At 48.9% G+C, this 26,598-nt stretch overlaps 1 protein-coding gene across 1 annotated transcript in view; it reads left to right on the top strand.

The window, feature by feature from the left end:
- The window catches only part of TSNARE1 (t-SNARE domain containing 1), a gene marked incomplete in the record, with an annotated part of 405,182 nt that overhangs the window by 228,605 nt on the left and 149,979 nt on the right, over nucleotides 1-26,598 (top strand). Inside the window, 1 exon segment of the mRNA XM_073629371.1 lies at nucleotides 7,427-7,588. Coding sequence (XP_073485472.1) covers nucleotides 7,427-7,588 — 162 coding nt within the window.

Raw genomic sequence — 26,598 nt, 5'->3', positions numbered from 1 at the left:
GGTGTGGGGGATGGGATATCACCGGTTCAGGCTGGTGGTGGGGGTGTAATGGTGGGGGGGATGGGGTATCACCGGTTCAGGCTGGTGGTGGGGGTGTAATGGTGTGGGGGATGGGTATCACCGGTTCAGGCTGGTGGTGGGGGTGTAATGGTGTGGGGGATGGGATATCACCGGTTCAGGCTGGTGGTGGGGGTGTAATGGTGTGGGGGATGGGATATCACCGGTTCAGGCTGGTGGTGGAGGTGTAATGGGTGGGGGATGGGATATCACTGGTTCAGGCTGGTGGTGGGGGGTGTAATGGTGTGGGGGATGGGATATCACCGGTTCAGGCTGGTGGTGGGGGTGTAATGGTGTGGGGGATGGGATATCACTGGTTCAGGCTGGTGGTGGGGGGTGTAATGGTGTGGGGGATGGGGTATCACCGGTTCAGGCTGGTGGTGGGGGGTGTAATGGTGTGGGGGATGGGATATCACCGGTTCAGGCTGGTGGTGGGGGTGTAATGGTGTGGGGATGGGGTATCACCGGTTCAGGCTGGTGGTGGAGGTGTAATGGTGTGGGGGATGGGATATCACCGGTTCAGGTTGGTGGTGGGGGTGTAATGGTGTGGGGGATGGGATATCACCGGTTCAGGCTGGTGGTGGGGGTGTAATGGTGTGGGGGATGGGATATCACTGGTTCAGGTTGGTGGGGGTGTAATGGTGTGGGGGATGGATATCACTGGTTCAGGTTGGTGGGGGTGTAATGGTGTGGGGATGGGATATCACCGGTTCAGGCTGGTGGTGGGGTGTAATGGTGTGGGGGATGGGATATTACCGATTCAGGGCTGGTGGTGGAGGTGTAATGGTGTGGGGGATGGGATATCACCGGTTCAGGTTGGTGGTGGGGGTGTAATGGTGTGGGGGATGGATATCACCGGTTCAGGCTGGTGGTGGGGGTGTAATGGTGTGGGGGATGGGATATCACCGGTTCAGGCTGGTGGTGGGGTGTAATGGTGTGGGGGATGGGATATCACCGGTTCAGGCTGGTGGTGGGGGTGTAATGGTGTGGGGGATGGGATATCACCGGTTCAGGCTGGTGGTGGGGTGTAATGGTGTGGGGGATGGGATATCACCGGTTCAGGCTGGTGGTGGGGGTGTAATGGTGTGGGGGATGGATATCACCGTTCAGGCTGGTGGTGGAGGTGTAATGGTGTGGGGGATGGGATATCACCGGTTCAGGTTGGTGGTGGGGGTGTAATGGTGTGGGGGATGGGATATCACCGGTTCAGGCTGGTGGTGGGGGTGTAATGGTGTGGGGGGATGGGATATCACCGGTTCAGGCTGGTGGTGGGGGTGTAATGGTGTGGGGGATGGGATATCACCGGTTCAGGCTGGTGGTGGGGTGTAATGGTGTGGGGGATGGGATATCACCGGTTCAGGCTGGTGGTGGGGGTGTAATGGTGTGGGGGATGGGGTATCACCGGTTCAGGCTGGTGGTGGGGGTGTAATGGTGTGGGGGATGGGGTATCACCGGTTCAGGCTGGTGGTGGGGGTGTAATGGGTGTGGGGGATGGGATATCACCGGTTCAGGCTGGTGGTGGGGGTGTAATGGTGTGGGGGATTGGGATATCACTGGTTCAGGCTGGTGGTGGGGGTGTAATGGTGTGGGGGAATGGGGATATTACCGATTTCAGGCTGGTGGTGGAGGTGTAATGGTGTGGGGGATGGGGTATCACCCGTTCAGGCTGGTGGTGGGGGTGTAATGGTGTGGGGGATGGATATCACTGGTTCAGGCTGGTGGTGGGGGTGTAATGGTGTGGGGATGGGATATCACTGGTTTCAGGCTGGTGGTGGGGGTGTAATGGTGTGGGGGATGGGTATCACCGGTTCAGGGTGGGGGTGGTAATGGTGTGGGGGATGGGATATTACCGATTCAGGCTGGTGGTGGAGGTGTAATGGTGTGGGGGATGGGGTATCACCCGTTCAGGCTGGTGGTGGGGGTGTAATGGTGTGGGGGATGGATATCACTGGTTCAGGCTGGTGGTGGGGGTGTAATGGTGTGGGGGATGGGGATATCACCGGTTCAGGCTGGTGGTGGGGGGTGTAATGGTGTGGGGGATGGAGTATCACCGGTTCAGGCTGGTGGTGGGGGTGTAATGGTGTGGGGGATGGGATATCACCGGTTCAGGCTGGTGGTGGGGATGTAATGGTGTGGGGGATGGGGTATCACCGGTTCAGGCTGGTGGTGGGGTGTAATGGTGTGGGGGATGGGATATCACCGGTTCAGGCTGGTGGTGGGGGTGTAATGGTGTGGGGGATGGGATATCACCGGTTCAGGCTGGTGGTGGGGGTGTAATGGTGTGGGGGATGGGGTATCACCGGTTCAGGCTGGTGGTGGGGTGTAATGGTGTGGGGGATGGGGATCACCGGTTCAGGCTGGTGGTGGAGGTGTAATGGTGTGGGGGATGGGATATCACCGGTTCAGGCTGGTGGTGGGGGAGTGTAATGGTGTGGGGGATGGGGTACCTGACTTTTTGTTGCTGACCATGTCCATCCCTTTATGACTACAGTGTCTCCATCTTCTGATGGCTCCTTCCAGCAGGATAATGCACCATGTCACAAAGCTCCAATCATCTCCCCACTGGACAATGAGGTCCCTGTCCTCCAATGGCCTCCACACTCACCACATCTCATCCAATAGAGGCACCTTTGGGATGTGGTGGAAAGGGAGATTGGCTTCATGGATGTGCAGCGACAAATCTGCAGGAAACTGTGTGATGTTATGTCACTGTGGAGGAAAATCTCTGAGGAACGTTTCCAACACCTTGTTGTATCTATGTCACCAAGAATGAAGGCAAAAGGGGGTCCAACCCACTACTAGCAAGGTGTACCTAATAAAGTGACCGGTGAGTGGATATCAATGGTTGCTCAGATAGGAACCGTAATCTGAAGACTCCATGGGCCGCCGTAGCACTTCGAATGAAACATTTGATATTATTGCGCCATTTTTAGCAGTCTGAAGGACGTTCTCAATGTGTTATCAGCTTTTCACCACATCCTTGTGATATAAGTCCCTCTCTAATCCTTGTGTTGTCCCTCTGCCAGGAATGTTCTCCTCCTGAGACGCGGCAGAGGTGGCTCCGGTTATCCGAGGTCCTCCAGTGCCGAGCCCGGCTCTCTAAGCCTTCTCAGACCTTCTGCTTTGTAAGATACCCCGTGCCTCCCCAATCCACCTTCTCCTCCGCATTGTATATGTATGGTGGGGGTTCTCAGCCCATGTTTATCCAATTTTCCACACTCTTCTCTGTTAGTATAAACCTGGCATAAAGCTTTCATTAATTAAAGCAGAATTTGGATTGGGGGGGAGGGGGGTGGTAAAAGCTTTGTGAGGATTAGCTGCTAAAGGTCCCTGCTGGTTAATTGTTTAATTATCTTAAATGTTCTCAGTTGTACAATGGCATTCTCGTCGCCAGTTGTTGCTTCTGTTTGTAGTCTCTAAAAATGAACGTTCCATTACGGCTTCCTCTAAAACGGCCTTTTCCCTTAAGCAGTGAAGCATGCTTTGGGAGGACGATTGTTCTCTATGAGGTTTACATTTAGAACTAAACTCAACTGTATCTGAGCACCACGAACTGAAAATACAGTTTAATTCTATTCAAAGCAAACTCCCCCAACCATCCATGTCTCCATCCATCCAGTCCTCCATCCATCCAGTCCTCCATCCATCCAGTCCTCCATCCATCCAGTCCTCCATCCATCCAGTCCTCCATCCATCCAGTCCTCCTCCATCCATCCATGTCTCCATCCATCCATGTCTCCATCCATCCATGTCTCCATCCATCCATGTCTCCATCCCTCCATGTCTCCATCCTCCATGTCTCCATCCCTCCATGTCTCCATCCCTCCATGTCTCCATCCCTCCATGTCTCCATCCCTCCATGTCTCCATCCCTCCATGTCTCCATCCATCCATGTCTCCATCCATCCATGTCTCCATCCATCCATGTCTCCATCCATCCAGTCCTCCATCCATCCAGTCCTCCATCCATCCAGTCCTCCATCCATCCAGTCCTCCATCCATCCAGTCCCTCCATCCATCCACGTCTCCATCCATCCACGTCTCCATCCATCCACGTCTCCATCCATCCACGTCTCCATCCATCCACCGTCTCCATCCATCCACGTCTCCATCCACGTCTCCATCCATCCACGTCTCCATCCATCCACGTCTCCATCCATCCACGTCTCCATCCAGTCCTCCATCCATCATGTCCTCCATCATCCATGTCCTCCATCCATCCATGTCCTCCATCCATCCATGTCCTCCATCCATCCATGTCCTCCATCCATCCATGTCCTCCATCCATCCATGTCCTCCATCCATCCATGTCCTCTATCCATGTCTCCATCCCATGTCCCTCTATCCATGTCTCATCCATCCAGTCCTCTATCCATGTCTCCATCCATCCAGTCCTCTATCCATGTCTCCATCCATCCAGTCCTCTATCCATGTCTCCATCCATCCAGTCCTCTATCCATGTCTCCATCCATCCAGTCCTCTATCATGTCTCCATCCATCCAGTCCTCTTATCCTGTCTCCATCCATCCAGTCCTCCATCCATCCAGTCCTCTATCCATGTCTCCATCCATCCAGTTCTCTATCCATGTCTCCATCCATCCAGTTCTCTATCCATGTCTCCACCCATCCAGTCCTCTATCCATGTCTCCATCCATCCAGTCCTCTATCCATGTCTCCATCCATCCAGTCCTCTATCCATGTCTCTATCCATCCAGTCCTCTATCCATGTCTCCATCCATCCAGTCCTCTATCCATGTCTCCATCCATCCAGTCCTCTATCCATGTCTCCATCCATCCAGTCAGTCTTATCCATGTCTCCATCCATCCAGTCCTCCATCCATGTCTCTATCCATCTATCCATCCATGTCTCCATCCATGTCTCTATCCATCTTTCCATCCCATGTCTCCTCCATGTCTCTATCCATCTATCCATCTTTCCATCCATGTCTCTATCCATCTATCCACGTCTCTATCCATCTATCCATGTCTCCATCCATCCACGTCTCCATCCAGTCCTCCATCCATGTCTCCATCCAGTCCTCCATCCATCCATCCATGTCTCCATCCATCCATGTCTCCATCCATCCATGTCTCCATCCATCCATGTCTCCATCCATCCATGTCTCCATCCATCCATGTCTCCATCCATCATGTCTCATCCATCTATCCCACGTCCATCCATCTATCCACGTCTCCATCCATCTATCCACGTCTCTATCCATCTATCCACGTCTCTATCCATCTATCCACGTCTCTATCCATCTATCCACGTCTCCATCCATCCACGTCTCCATCCATGTCTCCATCCAGTCCTCCATCCATCCATCCAACCAACCATGTCTCCATCCATCCATGTCTCCATCCATCCATGTCTCCATCCATCCATGTCTCCATCCAGTCCTCCATCCAACCATGTCTCCATCCAGTCCTCCATCCAACCATGTCTCCATCCAGTCCTCCATCCAACATGTCTCCATCCAGTCCTCATCCAACCATGTCTCCATCCAGTCCTCCATCCAACCATGTCTCCATCCAGTCCTCCATCCATCCATGTCTCCATCCAGTCCTCCATCCAACCATGTCTCCATCCAGTCCTCCATCAACCATGTCCATCCCCTCCAGTCCTCCATCCCCATCACATGTCTCCATCCAGTCCTCCATCCAACCATGTTCCAAGTCCATCCATCTGTCTCATCCATCCATCAGTCCACCCATCCAACCATCCAACCATGTCTCCATCCAGTCCTCCATCCAACCATCCAACCATGTCTCCATCCAGTCCCCATCCAACCATGTCCCCCATCTCCATCCTCCATCCGATCCATGCTCTTTTATTTTATTAAGAAATCACTTGAAAATCACCCCCCTCGCATTTCTAGCTGCAAGCAATCTTGAGTAAGGGCAGACAAATTCATGTAGCATTTACTTCTGAAATCCGATCTCCCTTTGGCTCAGGCATGCAGAGAGGGTTTGCTTAGCGGATGAAGCCTCTCGATTAGACTCCTGGTCTAGGCCATAAACCAGGAAGAGACTGAAGAAATGTAGAAAAAAAAAGTTTAAAACAAGTTAATGTAAAATACCATCAGTCTATTTACTAATACTACCAGCATAAGGATTACACATCGTTCATGGTTCCAATCCCTCCACTGGCCTCCATTCAGTGTCCTCCACCCCTCTTTACCAATCCCTCCACTGGTCTCCATTCAGTGTCCTCCACCCCTCTCTACCAATCCCTCCACTGGCCTCCATTCAGTGTCCTCCACCCCTCTCTACCAATCCCTCCACTGGCCTCCATTCAGTGTCCTCCACCCCTCTCTGCCAATCCCTCCACTGGCTTCCATTCAGTGTCGTCCACCCTCTCTACCAATCCCCCCACTGGTCTCCATTCAGTGTCCTCCACCCCTCTCTGCCAATCCCTCCACTGATCTCCATTCAGTGTCCTCCACTCCTCTTTGCCAATCCCTCCACTGATCTCCATTCAGTGTCCTCACCGCTCTCATGCCAATCCCTCCACTGGTCTCCCCCTTATTCAGTGTCTTCCACCCCTCTCTGGCAATCCTTAACTGGCCTCCATTGTGTCCTCCACCCTTCTCTGCCAATCCCTCCACTGATCTCCATTCAGTGTCCTCCACCCCTCTCTGCCAATCTCCCCACTAATCTCCATTCTGTGTCCTCCACTCCTCTTTGCCAATCCCTCCACTGATCTCCATTCAGTGTCCTCCACTCCTCTTTGCCAATCCCTCCACTGATCTCCATTCAGTGTCCTCCACCGCTCTCTGCCAATCCTCCACTGGTCTCCCCTTATTCAGTGTCTTCCACCCCTCTCTGGCAATCCTTAACTGGCCTCCATTGTGTCCTCCACCCCTCTCTGCCAATCACACCACTGGCCTTCATTCAGTGTCCTCTACCCCTCTCTGCCAATCCTCCACTGATCTTCATTCAGTGTCCTCCACCCCTCTCTGCCAGTCCCTCCACTGGCCTCCATTTAGTGTCCTCGACCCTTCTCTGACAATCCCTCCACTGGCTTCTGCTCACCCAACGAATAAAATTTGGGATACTAACAACATACAAAGACATCCAACTCGTCCCCGAACTACATCCCCTATTTCATCTCATAATATCACCCAAACCGCCTTCTCCGCTTCTCCAAACACCTCCTGCTCTCTAGATCCCCCTTCCCCTCCTCCCATTCAAATGTTATGTATTCAACATTTCTTAGATGTGATTTGCTGTATGTTACAGAGCAAATAATGGGAACTCATTGCTCCATTGTACATGTACTTAGTATGTGGATATTGTGTGTATATATAGATGTGTGAAGGCCTTGTCACAAGGAGGTCATGTCCCTCATTTTCTCTCTTCTCCTGCAGGGCCCCCACACCCCGTTCTCAGATCTTGCGGATGATGAAAAGATCTTTAATGGTGGTGATGATCAGTGGCAGAAGCAGAGTGAAGAGCAGGATTTGTCCAAAATCACCGAAGAGGATCTTGAGCAGATTCGCAGGAAGGAGGAAGCCGTGAAGCAGATTGAGGTACAGCTTTTGCATTGTTTGTTTCATTTTTAATATATAATTGAGTTTCACAAATGTGCAAAAAAACAAAAATAACACACAAATGCAAAAAAAAAAAACTCACAAGTGCAAATAAAAAGTTAAGCAAATGAAAACAAAAATGACAAAATCCAGATGTCTCTTCCTGGTTCTTTGGGGAGCCGGATGACTCTTCCTGGTTCTTTGGGAGCCAGATGTCTCTTCCTGGTTCTTTGGGGAGACGTATGTCTCTTCCTGGTTCTTTGGGGAGACGTATGTCTCTTCCTGGTTCTTTGGGGAGACGTATGTCTCTTCCTGTTCTTTGGGGAGACGTATGTCTCTTCCTGGTTCTTTGGGGAGACGTATGTCTCTTCCTGGTTCTTTGGGGAGACGTATGTCTCTTCCTGGTTCTTTGGAAGCCGGATGTCCCATTCCTGGTTCTTTGGGAGCTGGATGACTCTTCCTGGTTCTTTGGGGAGCCGGATGTCTTCTCCTGGTTCTTTGGGGAGCCGGATGTCTCCTTCTGGTTCTTTGGGGAGCTGGATGTCTCTTCCTGGTTCTTTGGGGAGCTGGATGTCTCTTCCTGGTTCTTTGGGAGATGGATGTCTCTTCCTGGTTCTTTGGGGAGACGGATGTCTCCTCCAGGTTCTTTGGGGAGACGGATGTCTCCTCCAGGTTCTTTGGGGAGACGGATGTCTCCTCCAGGTTCTTTGGGGAGACGGATGTCTCATCCTGGTTCTTTGGGGAGACGGATGTCTCATCCTGGTTCTTTTGGGGAGACGGATGTCTCATCCTGGTTCTTTGGGGAGACGGATGTCTCTTCCTTGGTTCTTTGGGGAGACGGATGTCTCTTCCTGGTTCTTTGGGGAGACGGATGTCTCTTCCTGGTTCTTTGGGGAGACGGATGTCTCTCCTGGTTTCTTTGGGGAGACGGATGTCTCTTCCTGGTTCTTTGGGGAGACGGATGTCTCTTCCTGGTTCTTTGGGGAGACGGATGTCTCTTCCTGGTTCCTTGGGGAGACTTTGGGAGGTTCTCTGATGTCGTGTCATTTCTCCGCTTGCTTCCATGGCTGGAGCATGGTGTTGCAGGTTTTTTTGGGTGGTGGAGTGTAATGCCTATTGAGACATGTGACCTAGGTACCCCAGGAGGTAGCAGGAGGGCAATGTATTTGGGAAGAGAGGAGGAGGAATTGCATGAGGCATCCTTTCATTTTCAATAAAATATCTACTTTGAGGGGACTGAAAGCATTTGGTTATCATCTAGTTACCCCCCTTGCACGTTAACCACTTGCCATCCGAAAGATTTACCCCCCCCCCCCTTCATGACCAGGCCTTTTTTGTGATACGGCACTGCGTTATTTTAACTGACAATTGCGCGGTCGGGCGACGCTGTACCCAAATAAAATGTATGTTATTTTTTTTCCCACAGATAGCTTTGTTTTGGTGGTATTTAATCACCTCCTGCGGTTTTATTTTTTGCGCTATAAACAAAATAAGACCGGCAATTTTGGAAAAAAAAAAAAAAAAAATGTGCTTTTTGCTATAAAACATATCCAGTAAAAAAAATCTAAAAAATCAAATGTCTTCATCAATTTAGGCCAATATGTATTCTGCTACATATTTTTGGTAAAAAAAAAAATTCCTATAAGATGGATCCTAGCCCATGCTTTGCAGAGACACAGGATCCATGCCTTCCCTCATGTCAGAACAGTGATTGCCGTTCTGGCTGCAGGATGATCGGCGGGTGCCCGAGGACATAGAGTAGCAGTAAAATTACTATAGGGCAGTCGTCAAGTGGTTAAAGGATAATTCCTTGTTGAGTCTGGGGGGGGGAAACAAAAATGATTTACCCGCCTACAACCTACAGTGCTAGTCCTGTATTGTACATAATGATGACAGAGTAGGGCAGGTTCAGGTTTTAGTCCAAACCCTCCTGAGATATCCCACCAGGAAGCTTCAGTGCACAAAACAAGTCCTAAGTGGCCAAGGCCTTCCCTGCCCCGAAAGCCACATGTATAGAAGGGAAGTCTATAAGTGCGGTCACATGGCTGGAAATGACTTGGCCACTTATGTTTGAGTAGCAACTGCTGCCTTGTAGGATATCTCAGGTAGGTTGGAACTATGATGCGAAACACACCTAAGTTCCATCCCTATAAAAGAGTGGCGGCTTCGGGAGATTGGCCATATCATGGGGGGGCTCTGTTGGATTGAGGAATAAGGTAGGTATTTCACCCCATTTGTTTTAGTTTAGTATACCTTTAATCCTATGCAGTCTGGGTTGCTGTAGAACCTCCGGTGTGGTATGGATTCCAACTGCAGCTTCTCATTACCATTTCATCCCCTCTGACCTTGATTTTTGCAGCAGAGTCCAAGCCTGAGGCAAAAGGTTTCTGTACACAGGAGAAAGAAAGTACTAACATTAAAGACGGACAGATAATGTATTAATTGCAGCCCGCTGATCAGAAGGTACAGACCCCCTCCTTAGTGAAAATCACCGAATTAATCTGAATGGCCTCACATTGATCGGATGTCATCAGAGTATGTTTGGATCGGGTGTTCTGGGTACCTGGACTGGGTGCTCACTATGGTAGTGATGCATATTAATGCTACAGATGCCCCGGTTTTATGATGAAATTATAGGGAGGGGTGTGTGTGTTGTGTCCCCTCCCCCCCAAACTTCTTTAAAGTAGAGCTGTAGCATGGCAAAAGAGAGGTGTAAAGGCCCCACCCCCCCCCCCTTTTTTTTATGGCTTAAAGGGGACCTGTCAGGATAAAATAATGGAAGCTCCATTGTTAATACATTATTTATATCGTACCGATGTATAGAACTCCCAGAAGACAGCTATCCCTGTAGTTCTGGGAGAGCAATGCCGATCCTTCTCAGCTCTTCATCTGGAACAGGAGAGTCGCTGCAGCTGCTCTTCCTGCCCATTCACAGAAGCCTTTGTATTTTATGAACCCATTCACAAAATACAAAGGCTTCTCTGAATGGACAGCAAAGAGGGTGGGCAAAGCTGCTCTGTGTGCCTTTATCCTCTCTCACATGGGTGGAGCCAATTGGAAGGCTCTTGAGGCAAATTAAATATTTAGAGTGGATGTAAAGATAACAAAAATACATCACTGTGTCATTAAATTATATATTAAATTAGAGTGAGAGGGACTAGAACATTACCAGGGAGCGGAGCTGTCAGTACGTTACCAGGGAGCGGAGCTGTCAGTACATTACCAGGGAGCGGAGCTGTCAGTACGTTACCAGGGAGCGGAGCTGTCAATACGTTACCAGGGAGCGGAGCTTGTCAGTACGTTACCAGGGAGCGAGCTGTCAGTACGTTACCAGGGGAGCGGAGCTGTCAGTACGTTACCAGGGAGCGGAGCTGTCAGTACGTTACCAGGGAGCGGAGCTGTCAGTACGTTACCAGGGAGCGGAGCTGTCAGTACGTTACCAGGGAGCGGAGCTGTCAGTACGTCTTACCAGGGAGCGGAGCTGTCAGTACGTTACCAGGGAGCGGAGCTGTCAGTACGTTACCAGGGGAGCGGAGCTGTCAGTACGTTACCAGGGAGCGGAGCTGTCAGTACGTTACCAGGGAGCGGAGCTGTCAGTACGTTACCAGGGAGCGGAGCTGTCAGTACGTTACCAGGGAGCGGAGCTGTCAGTACGATACCAGGGAGCGGAGCTGTCAGTACGTTACCAGGGAGCGGAGCTGTCAGTACGTTACCCAGGGAGCGGAGCTGTCAGTACGTTACCAGGGAGCGGAGCTGTCAGTACGTTACCAGGGAGCGAGCTGTCAGTACGTTACCAGGGAGCGGAGCTGTCAGTACGTTACCAGGGAGCGGAGCTGTCAGTACGTTACCAGGAGCGGAGCTGTCAGTACGTTACCAGGGAGCGGAGCTGTCAGTACGTTACCAGGGAGCGGAGCTGTCAGTACGTTACCAGGGAGCGGAGCTGTCAGTACGTTACCAGGGAGCGGAGCTGTCAGTACGTTACCAGGGAGCGGAGCTGTCAGTACGTTACCAGGGAGCGGAGCTGTCAGTACGTTACCAGGGAGCGGAGCTGTCCAGTACGTTACAAGGGAGCGGAGCTGTCAGTACGTTACCAGGGAGCGGAGCTGTCAGTACGTTACCAGGGAGCGGAGCTGTCAGTACGTTACCAGGGAGCGGAGCTGTCAGTACGTTACCAGGGAGCGGAGCTGTCAGTACGTTACCAGGGAGCGAGCTGTCAGTACGTTACCAGGGAGCGGAGCTGTCAGTACGTTACCAGGGAGCGGAGCTGTCAGTACGTTACCAGGGAGCGGAGCTGTCAGTACGTTGACCAGGGAGCGGAGCTGTCAGTACGTTACCAGGTAGCGGAGCTGTCAGTACGTTACCAGGAGCGGAGCTGTCAGTACGTTACCAGGGAGCGGAGCTGTCAGTACGTTACCAGGGAGCGGAGCTGTCTGCACGTTACCAGGGAGCGAGCTGTCTGCACGTTACCAGGGGAGCGGAGCTGTCTGCACGTTACCAGGGAGCGGAGCTGTCAGTACACTATAGGGAGTAGAGCCATGCTGACAGCTCTCTTGCGGCCTGTCCCCATTATAGACATCCTTCATTTATAGATCATCGACATTAGGGAGGTCACGAGGGGGAGGGGAAGGGCATCAAAATGTTGTCCTGGAACCCCATGTTCTCTGGAAGGAGCATGCTTGGAGCGTTCACATTAAAATGATGGCGGCAGCTTCGATCCCTTGTTTCTGGTATTACATTTAATACTTGTACTTTTTGTGATCTTTATTGTTGTTTTTTTCTGTTTAATAATAAAAATAATCTGGCTGCCAGTTTTTGGAAATTTTTTACAAATCTCCCCTGAATGTGTATGTGAGTCTTTTCCCTGGGCTCTGATTGGTTATCTTGTTGCTGTACAGACAGCGGTGACGGCGCGCTGACCCAGAGCCGTCCATCAGACTTACCTTCATGGAGGTCAGATTAGTGGAGACCATTCTGATTGAATTTGGCTTTCTGGTGCAATTCCTGAGCATTCTAATACAGCGTGCGTTTCTGTCTGTTATGGTCAATTAAAAACCACTGAAAGGAAAACGCATGATCCTTCTTCTTTTTTCATCCTCTCCCCCACCCCCATCATTAATTTTACCCTTCTGATGGGTAACTCTAGGAAAGGGATTCCTCTTTGGGAAGATCTCACCCCCTGGCCTCATCATTAAACAATGAGATATCGGGACCTCCCTCTGCTGCCCTCCTAAATTCACCTTTACTGTTTTAGTTTAAAGGGATTGTGCAAAGCAGCAGAGCTCTGATTGGCTGACATTTGCTGGCATCTCCTTCCCCCATTCCTGTTCAAACCTAAAATAAAACCAGTTTACGATATCCAGACTTGCGTATCGGGTTGTAGTAATGTTGAAGCTAAAACACGCTGTGTATTTGAATTCCTCATCCGTGTGTGCTGAACCCGGGAAATCTCACGTTGTGTTTGCAGTAAAGATTTGTTTTGGAGACAATCCTGGCTAATTCCTCCACAAATAAGTATGGATGTCAGCGTGTCACCCGGGGCCCCATCTGCTGTATTGGCCTAAAGTAATCCCGGGCGTTGCTTTCATCCTTCAACAGTAAAAGTCTGCCTGGTGCTACTACTCCCCTTGGGCAGATATCCATCCTCCCGTCTGGTGCTGCACATAATTGCCAAAAATTTGTTGGCACACCAGCATCACAACTGTATGAGCTTGGTGGGGACAGTCCATTTGAAAACCATGGGCATGACATTGGTGTCCGCCATACTCTGTGGCTATAAAAGCCCTCTACCCTTATGGTAAGGCTTTCCAAAACATTTTGGAGGGTGTTTGGGTTTTTGTCCCATCTGGGAGGTCAGGTACTGATGTTGGGTGAGAAGACCTGGCTCTCACCTTGGGGCGCCCAAAAAAAGACATGTTGTGATCGACGTTCTAATTCATCCCAAAGGAGATCAGTAGGGATGAGGTCAGGGCTCTGTGCAGGACACGAGTTCCTCCACACCAAACTGGTCACACCATGTCTTTTTGGAGCTGCCTTTGTACACGGGGGGGGGGGGGGGGGGGGGGGGGGGGCGCACAGTCATGGTGGAACAGAAAAGGGTCTTCACCAAACTGTTACCACAAGGTTGGAAGAGCACAATTCTCTACAATGTCTTTGTATGATGGAGTATTTCCAGGATCCTTCACTGGAGATACCCGAAATCCATCATTTGGAGGGGCGGCTGCATCCTTTGGGCCAAATAGTGTATCTGTTAGGAGTGAGATGACCCCTATTACCATTATTGGTAGGGGTTTTTTAATCAAGAACCTTCAAGGACAGGACGGATGTGGGATAAGAATACCTGGCTCACCAATGACATTCCAACTCATCCCAAAGGTTTTCAGTAGAGATGAGGTCAAGCTCTGTGCAGGAAACTCGAATTCCTCCACACCAAACTGATCACACCATGTCTTTATGGAGCTGGCTTTGTGCATGTGAACGCGATCTTTTTTTTTGGGGGGGTGGGGGGGGTTCTACACACTTTTAGTCATATATTGGGTATTGCTGTAGAGAATGTCTCCCTGACACCAGCAGGTCATTAGTCCAATATGATTGAGGACCATTTGCTTGTGTCTATTGATTCTGTTGAGGTTTTTCCTCAATAAAGTGGTCACCATGTTTATATTGGCTTGCTCATGTTTGAAGGGAGATTCTCCCGTTTCAATCGCATCAGATGGACGTTATTCAACGCTGAAAGCTTTGGGGAAAATGAGAACAGAAGACGGAGCTCATCTACTTTGAAAGCAAAAGCTTGATAATGTTTTTAGTGTCAGACAGATATCATTTGTGATGTGATTGTATTTATGGTGGAATTACTGCGCTTTGGCTTCCCTCTTGAGCTGACATTATATTCGTCTTCTTTTAATATCCCTTCCTAAAGCAGATTGAATCGTTCTTCTGTATGTTATACCTTCCCCCCACCTCAGATCACTAATGAAGTCCAACCTCATTTTTCTTCTTTCTGACTTCATTGACAAAAAGGCCGTCGCTTGACACTGGACATTTTTCTACCGCTGGTGTCACGGCTGCAATATCAGGAGATTTACTGCCTACGACAACACCGGATTCAATCTACAAACAAAATTGAATCTTTCTGTGCAAAAGTTCAAGAATCTTGGTATTTTCTTAAAAGGTGAAAGAATTGAGGGCAAGGAGCGAGCGGCTTCTCGGGGGGGAAAAAGACAGTGCAGGTGGAGAGAGGAATTTATATTGAAAGTCTACATTGTCTGAGAAAAATGGTTTCAAAGTACAATTGTGTCCAGACTAAGAATGTTTAAAGTGTATATATACTTGGACAATCAAAGAACTTTAAACAAACCCTCACTGACCTCTGTAGCTGCTGTACTGTGAAGTAATTCATCCTCAAAATTCTGAATAGGTACTGTACATCACTGCTGTGTCCTGTAGACCGTGCTGATACAAGGTCATCTAGAGCCCAGGAAAAACGCGCCAAATCGCCCTCCCTCCTCAAGATGTATGGGCATTTTAGCATTGTATCAGAAACCCAGCCCCCCCCCCCACTGCTGAAATCTTTAATTTCCCATATGCCCCGAGCACAAAAAAATAAAAATTGCTCCCTCCTAGTACTAATCCTCTACCCTCAAATTTCCCCTCTGAGCATAGAGCCTCTCCCCCCACTCCAAATCCTCCACCCCCCAAATTTCCCCTCCTAGCACAAATCCCCCAACCATATTACCTATTCTGGCACAAACACCCCAAAATTTCCCCTCCTAAAACAAATCTTCCCCCTTCCCAACACAAATCGCCACTCCTAGCACACATCCCCAAATTTCCCCTCCTAGAACAATTCTCATCTCCTGCCCTCCCACCAAAGAATGGTATCCGCCGAGGTTGCGAATAGCGCTACAATGATGGCAGCCACCCTGGTCAATTGGGTGCTCGAAGTAGTTCGTGCTTCAATCTTTCTAAGCGAGTATGACATTCGCCTCTCTTCCCCACTGGATTCTTCATGTGTGCAGATGTGGCTTCTGGTCCCGGCAGAGCCCTGCAACACATCTATGCATGTGGAGGTTTCCAGGGTATGCCCAGAGACGTGCGGCTATGGAGGTCCTGAACCTCATTGTGTCTGCTCATGGAGGAAGGAGCCCTTTGCCGCATTTGCACAGGCGCCAGACCAGCAAAGATGATTGTCCAATTTTCACATCGCACACATTCCAGGAATGAGCTCCAAAAAAGGAACCGTGCTGCAGTAACCACCAGCTGGAGACCTCTTAGATCGCTGAACATATTTGCCAACACACTGCGGATCACCAAGTACCATCTGAAGCTTTTATTGAAGAAAAATCACATCACAAAGGACCAAATGCAGCGTTTTTAGAGCCACGTTGGAACCTTTGTCAAGCATGTGACCAACAAAGATGGCAGTGCCAGTGGTAAAGGGTGCTAAAATTTCTCTTTAACTCTTTTGGCACTGACAGTACGGAAATATGTGGCCTCATAGTGGGTGGGTTGTAAAGCCGATAGGCTGCATATTTGCGTACCAGAATGTAAACACAGCTGTGCCGAGAGCGCGCCCATCACAGTTAATGGAACACATCGGGAGCTTTCCAACCATCCCAGTTGCCGATAAAATCCCATTTAGGGTGTATCTCCTTTTTTTTCTTTATATCACCAGGATGTGACAACATCTACCATTCTCTGACATGGTGGAAGCACTCATAGCTTTCCAATCATGTGACCGCTGTGATTGCCAGTCACGGCAGTCACATGATGAAAAGCCACGGCATCTGAAACCCCTTAAAGGCCCGAGAGGCGCTGGACACCAAGGGGTTAGAAACATTGGAACCCCCAGGAATTTTTGCCTTTAATGTGCAAATATGCAGAGTATGGTTTAACTTTATGTCATGCTTACTTTGTGCGTTCTTCACCCGGTTGTCTTTCGGGGTCAAGACTTTTCGGCTACCTTGATTGGCTTGGATGACGTGACTCCACCCATGCACACAGTATTTACTCTCTCCAGACATAAAATGATGCTGGGTTGACATGCAGGGAGAAGCATTAATGACGGAAGAGTCTATCATAAAAAGCCTTCTGTACCTGTCAGCATTTCCTAGAACAATGGCTTACTTCTGCTTTTAAATTGGTAGTATTGCTGCTACCCAGTGATGGACGGCCACCCTCTCCATCTCCCGATACCACCCAGACTCTCTCTTCCTCATTTGTTTCCCTCAGCTGCTGCTTGGCTGTTCCTTATTCATGTTGCTTTGAGACGTCTTCCTCCTTCATGTCTTGTGTAGAGATGAAGTAGAATGAAGACCTTTTCCTTGTTGAAGACGTTTCCGTCTGACCAGAGTGGAGTCTTAGAAGTGAGCTGTCAGTGAAGGAGAAGATGAAAGCAATGTTCCTGGAAGGGGGGGATCAGAGAATGCAGTACACGACGACAGTTTAGAGGGGGCGAAGGGGTCAGACAGGCAACATGTATTAAAAGAGGAGAGGACAAGGAACGGTTACATTCATTAAATAGCACAGGCAGGGTGTTGAGCCGCCGGTGTCAGTCACGGAAATGATTAGCGCTGGGAGGACTCGGCACACACTTCGCTCAGACACCATCTGTAATGTTCGAAGGGCGCTGAGCGCCGTGTAGCCACCGACAGACCCGCCAAATGACCAGGTTCCATTTATAATCACACCTTTCATCATTTTAACATCCTGTCCTGTCCTTCCTTTGGTGGCTGGAAGGTGCACCGTCTTCATACATCCCTGATGTTCTTTTTGCTACAAATTAAGTAAAAAAAAAAAACATTTCTGATTGATGAGCCCACCAGTCAGAGTTGATAATTCCAAGGTTGATCTGATCAATCACTTTGTAAAAGACGGCAAGGATCCTCTGATGGGTTCAGGAACTCCTTTCTTCAATCATCAACTGGTGAGCCAAAATTGGGGTCCCAGAGCACCAGAATACACGCAAAAAAAGGGGGGGGGGGTGCTACAACGTTGCCACATGAAGTGTAACCCCAGACAAACCTTTTTGTTAGAGCTAGCAGCCTCTGTCATGTTTTATTGTCCTCTTATATGGGGGGGGGGATTTCCATCCCCCCCATATAAGAGCCAGAGAATGAATCGATCCAGCGGCCACCAATTACCATGGAGAATACCACGATCCAAATGGTCCCCGGGAGTATCTATGACCTTCGGAGGCCGGGCGCTACGTTATGATGTCACATCCGGCCTCAGCAGATGAAAACACTGACGTTTTTCTACGTTTTTCTGGCTAGGAATCCGAGATCTTTTTTCTTTATCTCAGGCTTTCCAGCCTAGAGGGAGAGATGTGGGACTTATAGACCTCAGATCTCTCTGTAAAGAGGACCTGTCACGTCTTATTTCTATTACATGGGATGTTTACATTCCTTGTAATAGGAATAAAAGTGATTAAAAAATGTAAAGGGAAAGAGTCAAAGTAAAAAAAATAATAATAAAAAAATTGAAGCGCCCCTGTCTCCCCCCTTGTGCTCATGTGTAAATGGCGTTGAAACCACACATGTGAGGTATCGCCACGAACGTTGGAGTGAGAGCAATAATTCTACCCCCAGACCTCCTCTGTAACTCTAAACTGGTAACGTTTTTAAAGGGTAGCCTATGGAGATTTTTAAGCACTGAAGTTTGGCGCCATTCCACGAGAGTGCGCAATTTTAAAGCTTGACATGTTGGGTATCTATTTACTCGGCGTAACATCTAAATAAATAAATGAGAAAAAAAAAAAAAAGTTTCACTTTAAATCCAGGCTATACTTTGGCACTTGAGAGCAGCCTTGATTAAAAGCACCCCCCCCCCCCCCCCCCCCCCCCCCCCCCCCCCCAAAAAAAAATCTTGCTATATTCATTCTGCCCCAATCCTCAACAATCCGATCCACCACACCCCGGTCACTACTGTATAAACTGAGATAGATGAAAATTAAAACATTGGAGCTACTCGGCAAGTTCAAATACAAAATTTTGTTTGACTTTTTCCAAAAAAACAAGGTGAGAGCTGCTTTTTTTTTTAACAGAAAATAATAGTCATAAAATGTACTGTAAAGGATCTGCAGCTAACCAATCACAGCGCATTGAATTGTCTCTATTTTTAGCCCATCAGCACAATGGGGGATTCAGAAAACACTAAATTCGCCTCTTCCTCTAATGGTGTGATATTTTACGAGGCTCCATAGAAGACAATACAGAACTCCCATCTCTCGGGCAGGAAATGATTGCAGCCCGGTCTCTCTCCAGAGGCTCAGGCCCGAGTCAGAATTATGTTTCCAGCTCTGGCAATATAACAATGCCGAACGTTAGCGGAACTGCCGGGGCTAGAGGGCACTGCGTGGACTAAAACACCCAACACAATTAATCCCAGAGGGAGCTCTGCGGTGACATTTTACATCTTCCCAGCAATGAGAAATAAAGTAATTTGAACCGGGGTCATGTAGAGGGGGCCGCAGGGGTCAGGAGCTGAATCTCCGATGCGACTACATCGCTGGCTCTGTCCGGGTTTATGGATCGTCTCTTCATGGACATGTTACACTAAAAGAACACAACACAGATTTCAAGGAAAATGATGTTGCGCTCGTAATGTGATTTGGTAATTTTTGCTAACAGTTCCATATTTTCTTTTGTTATTGATCATATACAGGTTCTTAATGGGCGCTATCCATACTACTTGGGGTATGGAATCCAAGTGATGGGGGGTTATGGAATCCAAGTGATGAGGGGCATGGAATCCAAGCGATGGGGGGGTATGGAATCCAAGTGATGGGGGGGTAGTATGGAATCCAAGTGATGGGGGGGGTATGGAATCCAAGCGATGGGGGGGAGGGGGTGTTATGGAATCCAAATGATGGGGGGGTGGTATGGAATCCAAGTGATGGGGGGGTATGGAATCCAAGCAATGGGGGGGAGGGGGTGGTATGGAATCCAAGTGATGGGGGGGTGGTATGGAATCCAAGTGATGGGGGGGTATGGAATCCAAGCGATGGGGGGGAGGGGGTGTTATGGAATCCAAGTGATGGGGGGGTGGTATGGAATCCAAGTGATGGGGGGGTATGGAATCCAAGCGATGGGGGGGAGGGGGTGTTATGGAATCCAAATGATGGGGGGGTGGTATGGAATCCAAGTGATGGGGGGGGTATGGAATCCAAGCAATAGGGGTATGGGATTGTCGGACAGATTGGGGTAGGGCATTTCATAGAATGGGAGAGACTCGGGAGAAGTCTTGGAGGCGAGCGTGGGGGGAGGAGGTGACAAGGGAACTAGAGAGCAGGAGATTTTGGGGGAAACAAAGAGGACGATTTGGTTGGTATTTTAAGACTAGGTTAGTGATGTAGCTGGGGACCGGGTTGTGGATGACTTTGTAAGTTATTGTTCGTATTTAGAATTTAATTTGTTGCATGAGTGGAGGGATTGGCAGAGGGGGGTGGAGGACACTGAATAGAGGTCAGTGGAGGGATTGGCAGAGAGGGATGGAGGACACTGAATAGAGGTCAGTGGAGGGATTGGCAGAGAGGGGTGGAGGACACTGAATAGAGGCCAGTGGAGGGATTGGCAGAGAGGGGTGGAGGACACTGAATGGAGGCCAGTGGAGGGATTGGCAGAGAGGGGTGGAGGACACTGAATGGAGGTCAGTGGGGAGATTGGCAGAGAGGGGTGGAGGACACTGAATGGAGACCAGTGGAGGGATTGGCAGAGAGGGGTGGAGGACATTGAATGGAGACCAGTGGAGGGATTAGCAGAGAGGGGTGGAGGACACTGAATGGAGACCAGTGGGGGGATTGGTGGAGAGGGGTGGAGGACACTGAATGGAGACCAGTGGAGGGATTGGTTAGAGAGGGGTGGAGGACACTGAATGGAGACCAGTGGAGGGATTGGTGGAGAGGGGTGGAGGACACTGAATGGAGACCAGTGGAGGGATTGGTAGAGGGGGTGGAGGACACTGAATGGAGGCCAGTGGAGGGATTAGCAGAGAGGGGTGAAGGACACTGAATGGAGACCAGTGGAGGGATTGGCAGAGAGGGGTGGAGGACACTGAATGGAGATCAGTGGAGGGATTGGCAGAGAGGGGTGGAGGACACTGACTGGAGACCAGTGGAGGGATTGGTAGAGAGGGGTGGAGGACACTGAATAGAGGCCAGTGGAGGGATTGGTAGAGAGGGGTGGAGGACACTGAATGGAGACCAGTGGAGGGATTGGCAGAGAGGGGTGGAGGACACTGAATGGAGGTCAGTGGGGGGATTGGCAGAGAGGGGTGGAGGACACTGAATGGAGACCAGTGAAGGGATTGGTGGAGAGGGGTGGAGGACACTGAATGGAGATCAGTGGAGGGATTGGCAGAGAGGGGTGGAGGACACTGAATGGAGACCAGTGGAGGGATTGGTAGAGAGGGATGGAGGACACTGAATGGAGACCAGTGAAGGGATTGGTGGAGAGGGGTGGAGGACACTGAATGGAGACCAGTGGAGGGATCGGCAGAAAGGAGTAGCAGACACTGAACGGCAGCATTGGTAAGGTGGATGAGTCTGTCGGCAGCATTCATGATGGACTGAAGGGGGGAGGAGCCTATGTAAAGGTAAGCCAATGAGGACAGAGTTGCAATAGTTGAGGTGAGAGATGACCAGGGAGTGGATTAGAAGCTTTGTGATGTCATTGGTTAGGGAGGGACGTATTTTGAAGATGTTGCAGGGGTTGAGGTGGCAAGCTTTGGACAGTGATTGGATGTGGGGCCAAATGGAGAGTTCAGAGTCCAGGATTACACCTAGGACCTTGGCAGCTCATTTAAAGTGAAGGGGCCACCTTACCACACATTGGTGCTGGAAATACCGCACCACAAAAGTCTGCGAGAAGTGCCGCCATTGCTTGATTTTCAGGCCCCCCTCAGAAAATGTAGGCTCATCGTCCTAGCCACAAGTATTCGGATCAAGTGCTGTGACTGAACGCAGGCTCCAGGAGAAGTCATCCCGTCTTCACAGCCTGGTGAGTGCCCTGATACAAGCATGTAGCCAGTTAAGTGTGAGTTCCTTTGTCCCTGGTCGGTGTTTCAGCAAACCCTGAAGAATCGCTGAGGCTGTTTTTGCACCTTTTGAAGCGGTATGAATGGTCCTCCTCTATGGGGAGTCTGTGGAACGCAGCGTGTGCACCGTTTATCACACAATTCTACCCATAATCCCCCTAATAAGATGTGACAGCTCTTCCCACACAGCTCATATACCCCCTTTCTGCTAATTGTCATTAATTAAAGTCATTATTAAAAAGAGAGTTCATTTATTTTTAGTGGAGCGGAGGGAAAATAAGCAGTCTGTGTGATTACTGCTGTCACTTTCCTTCTGAAATATCGATTTCCCGCCGCTCGGGACTAGCCTGGAGGGGGGAGGGATGGCGGAAGAAGATGCTGAATGTGGATGGTGTGACCCGTCTACACACAAGGGAACTGACTTCCACATGGGCTCCCGGGGAACAGTGCACCACAGTCCCATTCACTTCTCATGGCACTCCATCTTACAACGCACTGTAACAAATCTGTGTGTTTCGGATCGCTTGTATAGTAAAAATGGTGCCCTTTTAGGTCCATTGGGATGCACTGGCTGAATGGGGGGCCTTAGAGACCCTGTGACCAGACCATTTCATCAACCATAATAAAAAACGTCATCATCTTCTGTCCATGTACCTTTACCCACTTGCTGACAGCTGTATGTTTATATATGGCCTGTCAGAAAGTGGTTACACCAGTGGTGGTCAACTTTCTTAATATGGGGGGCCTCAAGTGTGGCTCCTGACATCACCAAATGTAACATTTTGTGAATTTTCGGTGTCAGAGACAACAGAATATAGTTAAAGACTGCAGACATGATACAGGAGATTGGTCAGAGACTGCAGACATAATACAAGAGGTGGTCAGAGACTGCAGACATGATCCAAGAGGTGGTCAGAGACTGCAGACATGATACAGGAGATTGGTCAGAGACTGCAGACATAATACAAGAGGTGGTCAGAGACTGCAGACATGATACAAGAGGTGGTCAGAGACTGCAGACATGATACAGGAGATTGGTCAGAGACTGCAGACATAATACAAGAGGTGGTCAGAGACTGCAGACATGATACAAGAGGTGGTCAGAGACTGCAGACATGATACAGGAGATTGGTCAGAGACTGCAGACATGATACAAGAGATGGTCAGAGACTGCAGACATAATACAAGAGGTGGTCAGAGACTGCAGACATGATACAAGAGGTGGTCAGAGACTGCAGACATGATACAGGAGATTGGTCAGAGACTGCAGACATGATACAAGAGATGGTCAGAGACTGCAGACATAATACAAGAGGTGGTCAGAGACTGCAGACATGATACAAGAGGTGGTCAGAGACTGCAGACATGATACAGGAGATTGGTCAGAGACTGCAGACATGATACAAGAGATGGTCAGAGACTGCAGACATAATACAAGAGGTGGTCAGAGACTGCAGACATGATACAGGAGATTGGTCAGAGACTGCAGACATAGTACAGGAGATGATCAGAGACTGCAGACATGATACAAGAGGTGATCAGAGACTGCAGACATAATACAGGAGATGATCAGAGACTGCAGACATAATACAGGAGATGGTCAGAGACTGCAGACATAATACAGGAGATGGTCAGAGACTGCAGACATAATACAGGAGATGGTCAGAGACTGCAGACATAATACAGGAGATGGTCAGAGACTGCAGACATAATACAGGAGATGGTCAGAGACTGCAGACATAATACAAGAGGTGGTCAGAGACTGCAGACATGATACAAGAGGTGGTCAGAGACTGCAGACATGATACAGGAGATTGGTCAGAGACTGCAGACATGATACAAGAGATGGTCAGAGACTGCAGACATAATACAAGAGGTGGTCAGAGACTGCAGACATGATACAAGAGGTGGTCAGAGACTGCAGACATGATACAGGAGATTGGTCAGAGACTGCAGACATGATACAAGAGATGGTCAGAGACTGCAGACATAATACAAGAGGTGGTCAGAGACTGCAGACATGATACAAGAGGTGGTCAGAGACTGCAGACATGATACAGGAGATTGGTCAGAGACTGCAGACATGATACAAGAGATGGTCAGAGACTGCAGACATAATACAAGAGGTGGTCAGAGACTGCAGACATGATACAAGAGGTGGTCAGAGACTGCAGACATGATACAGGAGATTGGTCAGAGACTGCAGACATGATACAAGAGATGGTCAGAGACTGCAGACATAATACAAGAGGTGGTCAGAGACTGCAGACATGATACAGGAGATGATCAGAGACTGCAGACATGATACAAGAGGTGATCAGAGACTGCAGACATAGTACAGGAGATGATCAGAGACTGCAGACATAATACAGGAGATGGTCAGAGACTGCAGACATAATACAGGAGATGGTCAGAGACTGCAGACATAATACAGGAGATGGTCAGAGACTGCAGACATAATACAGGAGATGGTCAGAGACTGCAGACATAGTACAGGAGATGATCAGAGACTGCAGACATGGTACAGGAGATGATCAGAGACTGCAGACGTGATACAGGAGATGGTCAGAGACTGCAGTCTTGTAAAGATGTTGTAGGAGTTGTTGGAGACTGGGGACATATTACATGAGACTGCTTTAACAGGGCAATAGGTAAGCACAAATTAGTTTCCGCAGGGGACTCTAGGGCTGCAGGAAAAGTGCCAAAGATCCGCTTGCGGCCCCTGGGTCACAGGTATGTAGTTCATCACCGTTTCACGGGTGTGTGCGTAATTTTGAGTCTGGACATGTTTGGTGTCCGTTTACTCGAAGGTGAGATATTTTACCCAAAAATGTAGTGTTATATTGTTTTTATGTACACTAAAAATTATTTTAGTGCATTTGTTCCTAAAAAATTTGCATTGATAAATAGCTGTGCAAAAATTGCAATAGCCACCATTTTATTCCCCAGGGCTTCTGCTTTCAGAAAATATGTTTTGGTTGTTCTAAGTAATTTTTGTAGCAAAAAGTTTCCCCGGACAGCAGGTGGTTAAACAACAGAAACGACTTGTCCCTGGTTTATTATTCGTTAAAACCGGCTCTGATAAAGTCACACTAGAAGTACCTCCTGCTGGAACATGTGAGCACTATAGACACCTAAATGGTATAAAATGATGAAACGGGCCCCACACTCGGAGTCTTCACAAATGCCGTCGGATGAAGGTACATGAGGCCTGGAAGAGCTCATTGTGAACCTTCCAATATTTTTCACATATCACCGGCCGACTTTGGCAGCTTTATCAGCTTCTGGTCTCTCTCTTCCGGGACGTCTCTGCTGGCGGCCGTAACTCCCCATGTAATTGCTCTTCCAGATACCATCTGCCATGTCTCCATTTTCCGTCAGGTGTCCACACTATTAGGTGTATGAGTGATTCTCTGTCATCTCAAAGCTTTTACTTTTATCTAGTGAGAAGAGTAACGGGATCAGAAGACGTGGCCGAGCCGTTCATCTCACATTAGTCATCGAGTCTTCTCACATAGAGACCTAGACAATCGCTTTTCTGCGAGTCCACAGAAGGAGCAGCCGGGAATGTTTGTCTAACTTTGTGTGAAAGGCTTCCTGACGAAGTAGAAGGATGGAGCGGGTGTGGAGGTGGGGTTTTGGAACGTTATCGGCATCCTTATTGTCTTCTATACTCAATGGCCCCGTTCCTCTCTCCCTCCCCTCCATTGAAGACCTTAGCATAGACTATATGCGTTGTTTTTTGTTTTCTTTGTTATACTTTTCAAAATCGTTACACGACTTCTCCCAGTGGTGGACGGTCCTGGGTGATGTCATTGCTTTTTCTTGAAGATCTATGGCCTCCAAAAATGTTTTTTTCTAAAATTGTGCGATATTAACTGGCACTGGCCACCAGGGTCCATAAAAGGCCTGCACAGCCACCACCAACGGGCCACAGGTTGGGTACCAACACTCTCAAGGTGTCTCCCCCACCCCCCAAAACTAAACAATCTTAGGATTTGTACATTTTCAATAAAGTAAGAGCTCCTGTCTTCTGTGTGTGGGCAGCCATGTACTTATGACCTCTTCTGGTAACAGGCAATCCTCGCTTCTCTAATGCGATGAGAATCCAGCTAGACTCTATTTATTAAATGTCCATTTTCTGTTCACACAAGGGAACGGCATCCGTAATTGAAAATACGGTTAAATGAATTCCTTCATCTTAATCATCCTTGTCCACTTCAAAGGGATGAATCGAAGGCTGGGGATGACTTCAGGCGGTGCTTTTATTTCTGTGATGTCATCTCATTCTTGGTCTGAATCATACCTGTTTGGCAATTAGAAGGCCGTATAAAAAAATCTAATCAGTTTCTCAGCACCGGGAGCAGAAATATGGAAAAGGATTTTTTTATTGGTTGGCTGAAGTGTTGTTATTAGAATAAATGGAGTTTTATTTATTTCTAATGTTCGCTGTAATATTTTCAGTCCCAGTCATTAGTGATGACGGCTTACGGGTTTCCACCCCCCTCATCAAAAATAAGCAAAACTTTGCAAGTCTGACACTGAGCCATAGGAAAGTTGGTGGTGCTCCAGGTGAGCAGAGATCAGGAAGAGGGGTCCTTCTAAGAGGGGCTTTAAGAGCGGTCTTTCTAAAAGAGGTCCTTCTAGTGGTCTTTCTAAAAGCATTCAGTTGTGCATGTAATGAAAGTAAAAAGTGTAGTAAACACCGAGCCATAGGTAAGTAGTGGTGCTCCAGGTGAGCAGAGACCAGAAGATAAAGATAAATGAAGAAGAGAGGTCCTTCTAAGAGAGGTCCTTCTAAGAGAGGTCCTTCTAAGAGAGGTCCTTCTAAGAGAGGTCCTTCTAAGAGAGGTCCTTCTAAGAGAGGTCCTTCTAAGAGAGGTCCTTCTAGGAGAGGTCGGGCCTTCTCAAGAGGGGGCATTGGCCTTCTCAAGAGAGGGGGTCTTTCTAGCGGCCTTTCTAAAAGTAGCATTCAGTTG

The sequence above is a fragment of the Aquarana catesbeiana genome, linkage group LG05, assembly GCF_042186555.1.
Source record: "Aquarana catesbeiana isolate 2022-GZ linkage group LG05, ASM4218655v1, whole genome shotgun sequence".
NCBI lineage: Eukaryota > Metazoa > Chordata > Amphibia > Anura > Ranidae > Aquarana > Aquarana catesbeiana.
Note: the sequence above shows the minus strand (reverse complement) of the source record. Positions and strands in the feature narration are given on the sequence as shown.